The sequence below is a fragment of the Dromiciops gliroides genome, chromosome 5 (genome assembly GCF_019393635.1).
Source record: "Dromiciops gliroides isolate mDroGli1 chromosome 5, mDroGli1.pri, whole genome shotgun sequence".
Lineage (NCBI taxonomy): Eukaryota > Metazoa > Chordata > Mammalia > Microbiotheria > Microbiotheriidae > Dromiciops > Dromiciops gliroides.
This window is the reverse complement of record NC_057865.1, coordinates 59,556,992-59,571,417: the sequence shown is the minus strand read 5'-3', so window position 1 is coordinate 59,571,417 and position 14,426 is coordinate 59,556,992. Positions and strand designations below refer to the sequence as shown.

The 14,426-nt window shown below is 44.8% G+C and overlaps 1 protein-coding gene across 1 annotated transcript; it reads left to right on the top strand.

Moving 5' to 3' along the window:
- Window positions 1-9,487: 9,487 nt before the first annotated feature.
- SKIDA1 (SKI/DACH domain containing 1) lies at window positions 9,488-14,167 on the top strand. The gene is made up of 2 exons (XM_043968085.1): window positions 9,488-10,167; window positions 11,047-14,167. The coding sequence occupies exon 2, from the start codon at window positions 11,160-11,162 to the stop codon at window positions 13,998-14,000; it is 2,841 nt and encodes a 946-aa protein (XP_043824020.1). The 5' UTR covers window positions 9,488-10,167; window positions 11,047-11,159; the 3' UTR covers window positions 14,001-14,167.
- Window positions 14,168-14,426: the final 259 nt, after the last annotated feature.

The window sequence follows — 14,426 nt, the reverse complement described above, 5'->3', positions numbered from 1 at the left end:
CAGAAGTCTATGAACATCATCTGTTAAACTTTTTTGTTGTAATTGAAAACTTTTGTCAAATGATATTTTCATAGTGATGTGTAAATATAATATTCTCAATATTATATCATTTCTAATTTTTAAAAATCCAACTTGCGAAACAATGCCGTTTACATTATAAGAACCAGGGAATAGATATTTTAGAGGGAATATCAAAAGTCACCTACAAATTTATTCAAAAAGGATTCTCTTTCTCTAGAAAGACCTGGGCCACTGAGCTTGATTTTTTCACTAGCCTTCACTTAAGGTGACCCCCAGGTTGGATTGAAAAAGTCTCCAGCACTTGTTGGAAATTCTTTCATTGACTTGTTGGAAAATGTAATGTATGCCAGAAATATTGCCTCTGACTCACAGCGGGAAAACCAAGCTTAGTTTTTGATAGCGTGGTTGCAACAATTTCTTTCAAAATTTTGGTTACAAAACATTGCATTTTTTTTCTTTTGAAAAATACCATAATTTTGAAAACTTTTTTCAAGAGGAACACAAGATTACCTTTAACTGAGTTGCATTCCGGATTTCGTATCTTAATGATATTTTGTGTTCCAAAGTAATCTTAGCATTTATGTACAAACATGTTTTCCAAAACAACTCTCTAGTAAGGCTCTTTTTTTTCCCTGAACTCTTACTTTTTTAAAAAAATGGTCAAATCTTCCAACTTTCCAGGTTCAAAATATATATGTATACACATGTGTGTGCAATATATTCCACATGTGTCTATAAACAACTGTTACTTTATGAACATATCTAGAAGCTGCTTTTCTTTTAACACGTGAATTGCAGCCTTACTCGGCTTCCTTCAGTTCCTGACACGTTTTAAAGCCTCCCTCTCCACCGGGTCTTTAGCTGAGAACCCCTAGCCTGCCTTGTCAGATAATAAAACTTGTCGCTCTGACCCAACAATGTTTGAAGTTTAGGGCGGGTGGGGGGATGGGGCTGAGAGCGGGGCAGCTCCAGCTCTTCTCTCTCCCTTGCAGGAGAAGCTAGAGGAGAAAACTGCGAAGGCCCCTGAACAATGGGAGCTGCTGGAGGAAAAGGAGCCCAACTTGTACTTCCTCCCTCTCCACTCATTCAACACCGCAGCACTCGGCGCCCCCTCCTCTCTCTCTTTCCTCCCTGCCTTCATCCCCCACACCACCCTGGCTTCGCTATAGCTTTCTTTCCTCTAGCCCGCCTTCCTCCCTCTCGGAGGATCCCCCCGAAGCCGCCAGCGTTGCACTCTCACTGCCCGACTCTGCAGACTGCCAGATACTCTTCGCAGCCGCCGTCCTCCCTCCCCCCGACCCCCACCCCACCCCACCCCGGCGTCACAGCAGCCATCCTCCGCCCGCCAGCCTGCTCCATTCACTGACTGCCTCGCTGCAGTATTCCCAAGCCCGCCCGCCCGCGTTTCCTTCCTTCTTGGAGCTAAGCTGCTTGAAGCCCGCCTTTCTGTCCCCTCCTTTTCTCAGCTGCTTTTATGATACTTTATTCAATTCTCCCAATATGAATGTTACTGTTTTGCCCAGTTTTAAAAAGCGACTCAGAGCTGCCTTGGGGGAGGAGGTACGGGGGGAAATCCACGCTGTCCTTTTTCTTCCACCTTCCGTGAGTTTCTGTAGATAGGATATTCCACTCCAGAGATATATATATATATATATACAGAAAAATGTAGCTAATGAAAGGAAACTTCTTTCTTTAAGCGAAACGTATCCCTGCATTTAGACCTAACAACATGACCTGGGCAAAACAGCGACTCCTCTCCCTGTCTGATTTCTCCCTTTTAACGCATTTATTTTAAACTTTAGGGTTCCTATTTTAAACCAAATGCATTACATACATTTTGATAGGGGGAAGAGGAGTAAGACAGCATATGTTGGGCAGCGCATTAAAAATCAAAGATTTTTTTTTCTTTTTGGAAAGAAAAAGGGGTGGGGGTGGGGAAGCTAAGAGATTGAACCAAAGAAGGGGCTTCGGAGGATGGAAGGCACACAACTCACTGGCGGCATTGTAGGCTGCGGAGGCCAGGTACAGAAGGGAAAAGGAAAGGCAAGAAAGAGGATCAACTATCAAGTCGGTACATTTCACAAATGAGGGAATCAGGAGCACAAGGGGAACGGGGAGGAGGGGCTGGAGCGTAGTATAACCCCTTGGGCAGAAAGGAGCTCCTCTCCAAGAGAAGAGTAGTTTATTGTGGGAAGTGGGGGAGGGGGAGGAGCAAACCCGCAGCCATACTTGCAGGAGAGGGGGAAGGGGGACAGAGTTTGAGATCTCGTTTTTGTTTTAAGGGGAAAAAAAAACGACAAGGGGGAGAGGGGAGGCGGGTAATCAGAGAGGGGAAAGCCATTCATTTCTTCCTCTCACGTTTCCTTAGAGGAGCTAGAGAGGTGGTTAGTAAGGAAAGAGAAAAGGAATAAGATTAATGGAGCCCAATAATATTCAACAGGTACTGGTCATCCTCCACCCCCACCCCCACCCCCCTTCTAGGACTGCTGCTGTGGCTGCCGCAGCCCCCAGAGCCAGCAGCCCTTATCCCGCCCCCTCCTTTCTGCTCCCCTCCCCCTCCCTCTCCAGCTGGGCCAGGCAGCACACGGAAGGCCCAGCTCCACCACTTCCCCCACCTCCAGCCCAAGCCACCACCCCGCCTCCTCCCGCCATCTCCGCCGGAGCTCCCTGGGGATTGGGGCGGCGGGGGTGGGGGGGAAGAGGAGGAGGGAAGAAAGGAGGGAAGGCGGGGGCTCCCAGCCGGGAGAATCCTTCCTCTGGGCTCTAGGGAACTGGGGGCGGAGGGGGGGGGGGAGAGAAGGAAGGGAAGGCGCCCGGAATGGCGTGGGGGGGGGGGGCGGCGCCGGCCAAGGATTAGGGAAGTCTCGAGCTCGGCACGAGCGCGGCCCGCGCGAGGGATTCTGGGTAAAAAGTGGCCGCGACCACAGAAGGAAAACGCCGAGAGGAGCTGGGGTGAGAGGTCAGCGCCTGGGAGCCCCGCGCGCCCGCCGAGCCCCCACGTGAAGGCGGCGCGCTGGAGGGAGGCCCCTCTGCTTCCCGGCCTCCGCTCGCCCTTTCTGCCGGACTGCCTTTCCCCGAGGCGGAGGAGCTGGGCTCGGGCTCTCCAGCTCCCACCCACCCCCAGCCCAACTCTCCCCTTCCTCTCCACCCTCCTCCTCCATGCGCTACCCCCTTTTTTTTTTTTACACGGCATGCAATAACGCAGTAAATTTGCTTTAACAACAAGTGGGGGTGGTTGTATTTTCTCCTCCTCCTCTCCTCCTCCTCCCTCCCCCTCTTTCTGGGGCTCTTGACACTAGTACAAACCAGGACTATAAACATAAACATGTGTCACTGTAACAGGGCAGGTAATATACGGATTTGGGGGTGGGGTGGAGGCGGGGGGGGTCGGTGGCCGCTTTGGGGGCAGTAAAAACGCGTGCTTCACGTGCTCGTTCGCTTTGGGGGCTCCCCCTCCCTCTCGGATCTATTTATATAATGCCGCCGGCACTGGGTCACTTACTCATTCTGCTGCACCGACCGACAAAGCGAGACTTTGCTGATGTTCGACGCAGCCAAAGCGAATACTATTTATTTGTACACGAATCCCCTCTCTGTGCCCAGCCTTTACTGCACTTTCTTCCATTAGCAAACAATCGTGTCGAGGCTTTAATCCTATTTTCCTTTTTTAAATGCCTTTCTAGTCAGCAGCGAGAGATCAATTCTTGTGACTCATTTTAAGCCTTAAATATCACATCCCTTTCGACCATCTTCAATTCGTCCCCCCCTCCCAATTGTACAGGCATCTGTTTTGAGAAAGATGAACCCTTAAAATTCCAAGATAGGCTATTTGACTGATCTGAAGTTTGATGTCTGTTATTTAAAGGCTAATTCATGAGCTTTACCCAAAGGCATTTAGCAACTTCTGGTTGGACTCTGCTGACTGTGCTGTGCTGATCAGCCACAGCAAGCATTTATTATTATTTATTTAATTGGTCCCTCAACTTTTGCCTATTCTTAGTACAAACAAGACCTGCCACAGACCACCTAAAGGCAAAGTTAAAGGAGTCCTCCAGGCTCCTTGGCCGTTAGCTTGAGACGGAGGGAGATATAAAAAATGTTCAAATGGTGAAGTGGGTTCCCTTTGTTCTTTCATTGTTTCTCTACGAACTGCCGGATACAAGGACAGACACTTACCTTCTCTTCTTTATGCTCCAAAAATCAGACGTTCCCATCAGCCTGAAAATATACAATCCACTTCGAAAGTAACTACAAATGTCGGAAGAGTTTGTATTCCATTCTTTTTCGCTCCCTGCCCTCTTTTAGTGTAGGATTAAGTTGCCAAGCACGTTGTTGCAAGCTGTAGCCCCCCCGCCTTAGTGAATCGGTCACGTTTAGGACCCTCTAAGTCCATCCTAATTCTGCCAGTAGAATCGAGGGTATTGGAGGTCTAAACTTTCAAAAGGAAGGGTGCCTACAACTATCTAGAAAATTTACAAATACTCAGGCTTTTTTTTAACACTATATTTTGCACTACATCACCAAGTGTAATTTGCCAAGAAATATTAAACATTTTATCTATGGAAAGTTTTTTTTTTAAGTTTACACTTAGCAATTGTGATACTTAGACAGATGGAGTGAAAGGCAGATTTGTATCAGCATTTAACGCTATGAGTGCGTTTTACATAGCGTTTGTTGTGCCATGTGCTTATAAAAACAACAAACAAAACAGTTAAGAACCCAGAAATATTGGAAATGAAAGTTTGAATTTGAATAGTGTGTGAGGAATTGGGTAGAGACGGTTCTTTTCCATTTATCTGGGGGAGGGAGAATCGACCTCACAAAACAAAGCTATTCAGCTTAAAATGCCTTAATTTTCATTTTTACTCCAATGATTCCAAAACAAACCAAAAAAGGGAATTTCCTGTTTGCTGTGTAATCCAATAAAAAATTAGTGCCCAGGCTGTAGGACATTGCTCTATAAAACCTTGTTTTAATCTGATTGTGATGAGATTTGTTGATACAATTATTATTTGAAAGGATCCTTGTGCTTCCTTAAATGGGAACTTGTGAATTTTTTATCTCCCGCTTTTTTGTGTTCCCTTTAATTGCAGCAGTGAAAGGTACTGACTGGAGTCCATATTTCTAGAGATCCTTGGGCCACCGCCAGTGGATTACAACCAAGACTGCTTTCGGAATCTGGTTCTGTCCCTTGTACCCCCTTCCTTGCTCTCCGCCGCCTATGGGTGCTACTGAGTTTTCCAGAGAAGCTTCAGCAGCCTACGGATGGCGCTTGACACTTCAGTGTCACTTAGCACTGAATCTCTACACATTTGGTCCCTGTGTAAAATAAACAAATAAAAACTGGCGATCCAAATAAATTGTGGTTCTTAGTATTTGGGTGTCATTTAAAAAATCTGTTTTGCACCCTACTTTTCCAGATTTTTTTTTCTAAATTCAAAGGCACGTTCTAAAATGCCCTTGTGTCTCATAGGAAAATATTGCAACAAAACAAGATAATTGGGGGGAAAAGGCGCTTGCAGAAGGAAAAGTGGCTTTTCTTTGATAGCATTTAATTGGAATTAAAAGATTCTTTAGCTGTAAACATTCTTTATTTATTCAGCACACATAAGCAAGCATTGTTTTATCACCATCATAATTATGGTGTCCTTTAAACTGGCTGATAGCAGGAAAGATAAGGGAATGCGCCTGTACATTCAGATCATATCTCTCCTCTATCTTCTGTTCTCTCTCTCTGTCTTTCTTGCTGTCATCCACCCTCTCTTCCAATTCCTTCCTTGATCATCAGGGTCCTCACAGTCCTTGGAAACGTGGAGAACTGGAATTTTGTGGCCTGACCAATCCTTACATTATCAAAGTGATTTGTATCATGTTGCTGATTTGATGCATTTCATAACTTTCTGATCTCCTGTGTTTATCACTGCCTTTTAGTTTACAGTATATAATCTCTGAGAATAGTTCTGGAGTAGCATATTGCTTACCTGTATGTAAGAAAATGGTCTCATGCACTAGGATCCCTTGCTGCACCTTTGTCTAATTCAAAATGCACACTTTTAGGGCCTTTTCAGAACAAAGCCTCACAAAACCCTCTTTACCTCCAAGGATTTGCAAATTTATAAAGGCTGCATTGAATTCAAGATGGGTCAAGGGGCAAAAAAAGGGTAGAAGGTCACTGCATTTTGATTATGGGTCAGTAGACAACATGGCATGTACTATGTGCCCCAAACTCCTGTTAAAAACAGGATTTTAAAATGCCTAAGAATAGCAAGATAGGCAGTTTGGAAGACACCCTCATTCCTGGTCAGTTTGAGATAAGCCTAAAAGAAAAAGAAAATTCAAGGAAAATACACTTAGCTAGCTTATAAATTGTTTCTTAGTTTATTATTTATCCCCACTCTTCCCCCTCCCCAAAAAAAACCTTCAAAGGTGTGATATTGTTGGATAAATTAAGTTATGGATCTTTCCACTGTCAGATAGGATTTCATTGTCTCACATCTTCAACTGATTCAATTCAACATGATTATTTTTCTCATATTTTAATTTATGCTCTTTTAAGTATTATACTTGCCTTTTACTAATAGCAGAAGGAACTCCTCTTACTCTTTCAAAGTATTATACTTATATTATTGGTGTCTCTGTGATGTCCTCAAACTGTTTTCTTTTTTAATCCAGTTTGAACAAAATATGCCCATGGATCACTAAAACAAATGTATACAGAGGAGGTGGGGGAGAGGACTGAGGGGTTGAATCCTCATTTAAATTATGTATGTCTGGGTGAAAGCTTGGAAGGAAAAGGTTTATTTTAATGCTCTTCAGTACTTTAATTATATGACAGTTGTAGTGTGGAAAATGCAAAAGTACCCTTAGGTTTTCCTTCAGGTTTTCAAAAGAATTTTCCCCATTAGTAAACTACTGCTGCAAATTGCTGTTGCATTTCCCAGCTAACCATTTAAAAGACTGTAAATGCTGTGTGCATTACTCGGCTCCAGAGGGAAGAGGTCAGACTGAATTGCAATGGTATTTAAACATAAAAATGCAGGGAAAATAAATCAAAATACAGCATCTGAAGGTAAATTTAGCACATTCACAGGGGATATGTAAAGATAAAGTTTCATGTTCTCATTAATTTAACACACTTTAAAAAAAAAAGCACAATCTTTTTTTACAATAGGTATAGTAAGTAGGTGTTAAGAATCTTATTTTATCCTTATTTATTAATGATGTTTTTCCTCTGACCAGCCAGCATTGTTTTGAAAGCTAAACTACTTTCTACCATAGATTGTTGATTGCACATTCCTCACCACACAAATTATTATATTTAATTAATAAATTTAGGATATGTCTTGTGCATATATCTAAGCACTCACATACTTCACTTATGGAGTTATGAAGATGGAAACATACATATATGTGGATTTTAGTGTATCAACAAACATATATATGGATTTGGAAGCAGAGAAATCAATAGATATTTTGTTAAGAAGAAATTAAGACTGACCATCTCTTGAATTGGGTTCATCGTTGATTGTAAAGGAGGTTGACATGGTCGACAAATTTATCAAAGAAACTCCTTTGCTTTTGAGAGATAGCACTTTACATACATCTGGATCTGTACACACTCAAAGTAAGTAAATTATTGCATAACTTTAAACATAATTGATAACAGACACCTTTAATTTTTCATCTCCATTCTTTTGGCCAGCTTTCACATTAATAATCTAAGCCATAAATGTTGGTAGCTATTGATCGCAATCCCCTGTGTGCATGCAAATCCATCTTAAAGTCCCCTGCCTTTCATGTGTGTGCGGGCAGGGGCCTCCACTAGATCTTTTTATCGGGATCGACCCCCAAGGTGCCTGGAGAAGACCCCGGATATACAACGTGTGCTGATGGCCACAAGAAAGCTGTCTGTCACATTCTGCACACACAGGCACTCGAGTGTACACACACACACACACACACACAACCATGGGGAAGTTAAAGGAACAAAAGAATGCATTTGACGTTCAGAAAGATTCTTACTAGAGGTATAAAAATATATATGTGTGTGTGTGTGTGTGTAAATACATAAGCACATACAGAGATACATATCACATATAAATAGAGCTAACATTTCCCAAGATTTCTGGCTTTTATGTTTCCCTATTTGACTCTCACTAACTGTATCTTGTATTTTTTTTTAACCCAATATACTTGCTACTGGTATTTAAAGCACCCTTAAGAGATGGCAAAGAGGGAAGAGTCAGGTAATTTTGAAAGTTACTAAATCATGTTGCCATGTGCAAGTGTGTGTGTGTGTGTGTGTGTGTGTGAAAATCTAAACAGAACTAGAGAACAACTAAACTACCTGGCAAGGGAGGACTGTCTATCCAACCTTTTGTGATCTCTTCTCAAAGGCTTTCTCTGAGTTTACTGTTTCTTGACGGTTTGACTCTATAGTCTTAACCTTAAAGCGGGGGGGAGGGGAATTGGGCGGAGGGGAGCGGGGAGGGAGGAGAGTTGGCAGTATATAAGTGCATCAGGAGGAATTTTTAAACGACATTATTGTCTCTGGCAATAGAAAGGCTCTGATGATTCTACTTTGTAAAACAAATACCAGCATCTGTTTTGCCTCGAAACTTTACTTTCTGCTCAGAGATTTTGCATTCTGCCTCCTGTGAAAGTGAAGGAGAAATCCGCGGCGTGATAGATCCCGATGCGCCAGAAAGCTAACTCGGTGGATGGTCTGGGCTGTGACGAGGCATTGTTCATTCTGCCTCTCGGTTACGTTGAAAGCCTGAAATATCACGAGATCCATTCAATGAGCCTTCTTTCATTCAAGGGACAAAAATGTAATTTGCTATAGCTCTGATTTCTTGGATGGAAATGCTATCCTTAGATTTCAAAGGCAAGAACTAGACATCGTGGTTTGTACACACATTGATTAAGTTGAAGAGCGGCGATTACATCGGTGCTGAGTGCAACAGTAGTCCAGGGCTGACTTTTCAAATACCAGCCTCCTGAGTTACAGACTCTCTTAAATAGACTTCCTTAATTTCCGGATGTACTTCTTGAAATTCCCAATTCTCTTCAGAATTCCTGGGAAATTGCAAGGGAGCTGAAGTGGGGGTGGGGAGCTGTGGCATAGATTCCGCCTTGTCATGCAAAACTACCTTTTTTCTCCTCCACCATTTCCCTCTCCCTGGTTAAATTTTTTATTTTTATTTTTATTTTGTCTTATCTACCGGTGCTAAACTCTCCAGGCCATGGCAGTGGAAGCTGGAACTTTTGAATGAGAAGGAAGACATTATTATACACCTTTTCCCTTCATTGAAGCCCCCCCTCCCCGAAAAAAAAAATCCGTTTATTCTTTTAACCACTCGGGTGTGTCTATTTTTGGAAGATCAAGAATCTATATAAGTGTCTATGTTGCATCCAGTTTGCAGTTGCAAACGTTAACAGAGGACAGTTAGTAGGATTTTGCAGAATTTTACATATCAGCTTGCAATCTGCCAAAGGAAGCATTGTAATCCAACTGAGAAGAAGCTTGCTCTCACTTGGCAGTCTGGGATATCCTCGTGAATGACACGAAAATGTCTTTTAAGGTACCTAAGAAGAAGTTAAATCTTAATGTTACATATCCAAAGTAAATTAAAAAAAAAAAGATCAGAATGCTTGGCTTCCATGGAAAAATAGAAGACTGTGAAAAGCTCACTGAAAACTACCAACCAGGAGCATCATAGACTACTGAAAGTCTACATCACACAGCAGCACTTTTTTTTCATCATTATTACGTAAAACCTCTGGAAGCACCTTGGGTGTTTTACATTTTCTTTTCTTTGCTGCAGAAGCAATCAGCTCCCTGGAATCCTGGCTGCACAATCCAAGACCCTGGAATCGCCTAGACTGGGGATCCTACTACGATTTTGCAAGCGATCCAGCCTGGTTAATTGTGAAAAGTGTACACATTTCTGGCTTATCTATGCTTTGTTATGGGTCTGACGTGAAACCACCTCCTCCCTCCATACTACAGAGCAGATATTCTGTTGAGCTGTTACAGTTTTTCGGAGCAGAAGCCTTCGACAGCCTCCACAGCCAAATAACTTTGTTACTGGATATAAAAAGGCTAGATTAAGCAAAAGAGGAAAATCAAGGGAAATCCAAAACGTAAGTATCTACTAGGGGGTGGTGAACAGCCGAGGGTTTAACTTTGTAGTTCCCAGCCTCCCTCCCCACTCCCATAAGGGAAATACCAGGCGATTCTGCACATTTCCCCTTAGCTCCATTTTCCAGAAAGAAAGGAGAAGGGAATGAGTGGTTATATAGACGTGGTAGTATTTTTAAAGTCCCTTTCCTTTGAAAGGATGGTACATTGTGTCCGTAAAATGCCAAGAAAGCAAAAATAAGCAGTATTCCTTTAAATACATATATAGTATTTTTTAAAGCCTACAAGGCATGCACATCCTACTAACGATGAAGTCTGTGAGTCAGTGTATTTGAGCTCCGATAGTTTAATAGAAAGATTTATATACTAACTGTATTATTTACTTTGGGAGGGGAGGTGGCAGTATAAGGGTATGCTAATTAGTGGGAGATTTTTTTGGGGGAAGGGGTGGAATATCAATTTTTATTGCATCACCTGTCAGGAGTGTCCAATCAGCGTTGGCTTTAGGGGAATTAATTGATGAAGGTGTCTCCGGACGAGCTCACTTCACTCTGTCATTTTATTTGTAGCTAAAGCAGCGGCGGGAATAGCAGCTGCATTTCTTTTCTCTTTCTCCCTTCACATTCCATTATCATAGTGCTCCCATGGAGAAGCAGGGAATAATAAAGGGGCACAGGTACTGATCTTCAACAGCAACTTAGACACTCTGGCAAACCAGGAGCCTGATGATTTTTTCCTTTTTTCCAAAAACAAAAGCAAAAGCCAATCAGGAATCTAGTCAATGTAATTTCATATTTTTTTCCATCTATATGTCTATATTATTTCTCCTCGACTTTGGCACTCCCTTTCACCGAGAATAACAGTCTTTGTTATTTTATTAGCAGGATGCCTTGAGACATATGCAGCATCTGGTGGAGGATTAACATACATACATCTCTATGTATGCGTCACATATATATTTACTGCAAATGGTGGGAATCATTTAAGACCCGAAATGGGCGACTTGAAGTCGGGCTTTGAAGAGGTGGATGGCGTGAGGCTCGGGTACCTCATCATTAAAGGAAAGCAAATGTTTGCACTCTCCCAGGTTTTCACAGACTTGCTGAAAAACATCCCGAGGACCACCGTACACAAACGAATGGATCATCTGAAAGTGAAAAAGCACCACTGCGACCTGGAGGAGTTGAGGAAACTCAAGGCTATCAACAGCGTTGCCTTCCACGCAGCCAAATGCACTCTGATCTCCCGGGAAGACGTGGAAGCGCTTTACACTTCTTGCAAAACCGAACGGGTCCTCAAAACCAAGCGGAGGAAAGTCAGCAGGGCTTTGTCAACAAAGGAGCTCCAACCGGAACACGCCGCCGCCGACCCTTACCCCGGCTTTTGGAAGGACAACCACCAACTTTGGCTGGGATTGAATGAATCGACGCAGGCTCTGCCAATCAGCAGGCAGGCTCTGCGTCCCGGGGACGCCGCCTCGCTACCGGCAGTCGATCTACCTCAGATTTTTAGTAAATCTCCGGGTCAGCGCTACCCGGAAATCGCGCGATCGCCTTGCAAACCCCCTCTAAACTATGAAACTGCTCCAGTCCCCGGGAACTACATCGCCTTCCACTCGGATCCCCCGTACTTTCGGAGCCTGCTCTGCAGCAAGCACCCGGCGGCGGCGGCGGCGGCGGCTGCAGCTGCGGCCGCCGCCGCCGCCGCCTACTACCAGTCTTCCGCAGCCCTCCCGCAGCCCAAGCTTGCGGCCGGGACCGCGGGGAGCCCCGTGAGCTTGACTTACAGATACAAGCGGAAGCGAGCCTGCGAGGCGGGCGGCAAAGACTGCCTGCTGAACCCCCACGCCAACGCCCGGCGCCTCCTCATCCTGCCTAGGTCCTACAAAGCCAAGGCGGCGGCGGCGGCGGCTGCAGCAGCGGCGGCGGCGGCGGCGGCAGCGGGGGCCACTTGTCTGGAAAGGTTTCACCTCGTCAACGGTTTCTGCCCTCCTCACCACCACCACCACCACCACCACCATCACCCCCACCCCCACCCCCGGCCACAGCAGCCGCAGCAGCCGCCGCCCCCGCAGCCGCTGCCGCAGCCTGCCCACCATCCCCCGCACCTCCCCCATCACCAGCCGCCGCCGCCTCAGCCGCCGCCGCCGCCACCGCAGCCGCAGCAGCAGCCACATCTGGGCAGCTTCCCCGAGAGTTACAGCAGCGACTCCGAATCCAGCTCGTACTCAGACCATGCAGCCAACGACTCGGATTTTGGCTCCAGCCTGTCCAGTACCAGCAACTCCGTGTCCTCCGAAGAGGAGGAAGAGGAGGAGGAGGGAGAGGAGGAGGAGGAGGAGGAGGAGGAAGAAGAGGAAGAGGAGGAGGACGGGAGTGGCTTGTCGGACTCGAGCGAGGTCAGCTCTGAGGAGGAGGACTCGTCTTCGGACTCGGATTCCAGCTCCGGCTCCAGCCAGGTCTCAGTGCAGAGCATCCGTTTCAGGCGTACTAGCTTTTGTAAACCTCCTAGCATGCAGGCGCAGGCCAACTTCTTGTACCACCTGGCCACCGCCGCCACTGCAACCAAACCCGTTGCTTTCGAGGAGGCCGGCAAGCTGCCCGACCTCAAAAGTAATGTCAAAGCAGAATCGCCAGAGGATTGGAGTCATCAGAGCTGGGCATCCAAAGCGCCTCCCGTGTGCTGCCCCGGCAGTCTGGGAAGTTGTTTCACTGAGATAAGGAACGATAGGGTATCTGAGATCACATTCCCACACTCTGAAATTTCCAATAACTTAAAGAGAACTGACCTGACAATTAACTGCGTTGCAGAGGGGGCCTCTTCACCTAGCCCAAAGACAAACAATGCATTTCCACCACAACGAACACTCAGAGAGGCTAGGAAATGCCTGCAAGCTACTACTACTCACTGTGCAGATAACAATACAATACCTTCTAGGTTCTTAAATAATGATTCTGCTGCTGCAGCAGCAGCAAATTCAGAAAAAGGTTCTAAAATCCCTCATTGTATTGAATTTGCCACGGATTTGCCCCCTTTACAAACTGATCCTGAGGTGGATGCTGCTGTCGCTCCTGCACACCCAGAAGCAGCAGCAGCAGCAGCAGCTAAAACAGAAACTCCGTGCCCTGACTCAGGCAATAAAGCATTGCCATTTCTGCACAATATTAAAATCAAAATAGAGGACAGTAGTGCTAATGAAGAATATGAACCTGACCTTGTTAAGCATAAGCTAAAGTGTGAGTGCAATGATACAAAGGGTGAGTTTTACAGTGTGACTGAAAGTAAGGAGGAGGACGCTTTGTTAACAGCCAAGGAAGATTTTGCATGCACTGAAAAAGAAACCACTTCCTTAAACCCACTGACTCAGAGTCAGGGCCTTTCATGCACTTTAGGTTCTCCAAAACCTGAGGATGGGGAATATAAATTTGGTGCGAGGGTGAGAAAAAATTACAGGACACTGGTGCTGGGAAAGCGACCTGTACTGCAGACTCCTCCAGTCAAACCAAATTTGAAATCAGCTAGAAGCCCTCGTCCTACAGGTAAAACTGAGACACATGAAGGAACACTGGATGATTTTACAGTTACCAATAGACGAAAAAGGGTAGCCAGCAATGTAGCATCAGCAGTGAAAAGGCCATTTAATTTCATGGCAAATTTTCCCTGTCCACCATCACTAATTATTGGGAATGATGGGGATTTGTTGCCGGCTTATTCCTTAAACACCACTAAGGATTCCCAACCTCCTCACAAGGCCCATCCTATATGGAAATGGCAGCTGGGCGGTTCTGCAATACCTCTTCCACCTAGTCACAAATTCAGGAAATTTAATTCATAAAAATATTTTGGGAGATATTTTCTTGAACCATATTACCTTCCTTATGTTGTAAACTGCACGGGATGGTTTGTACAAGTCCATTATTCTTTACACCCCTTTTGGAGTCCTGGTTTATCACATTGTGAAGACAGAAATCGGATTACTTTTTTTTCATTGTGGTTTTTTTTTTTTTAGTGGGGTGGGGGTGGGTGGGAGGAGGGTTGGTTTACATTCCACTGACTACTTCAGGCTAAAGACTCAAGTAAAACTCAGTTATTATGGTAGAGCTGGAACACTTTACTGTTTCAATGCTAATAATGCACCGGGTACCTCAATTCAACTGCTACAAATAAATGTCAAAAGGTTGAATAATAAATATTACAATGAGCCATTAAGTTTATGCACTAGATTTCGGACATGGAAGTGTAACTGTTAATTCAGTGAAAG

Coding starts and splice junctions, on each gene's coding strand:
- SKIDA1 (XM_043968085.1), top strand. CDS start 11,160: ATGGGCGACTTGAAGTCGGGCTTTGAAGAGGTGGATGGCGTGAGGCTC.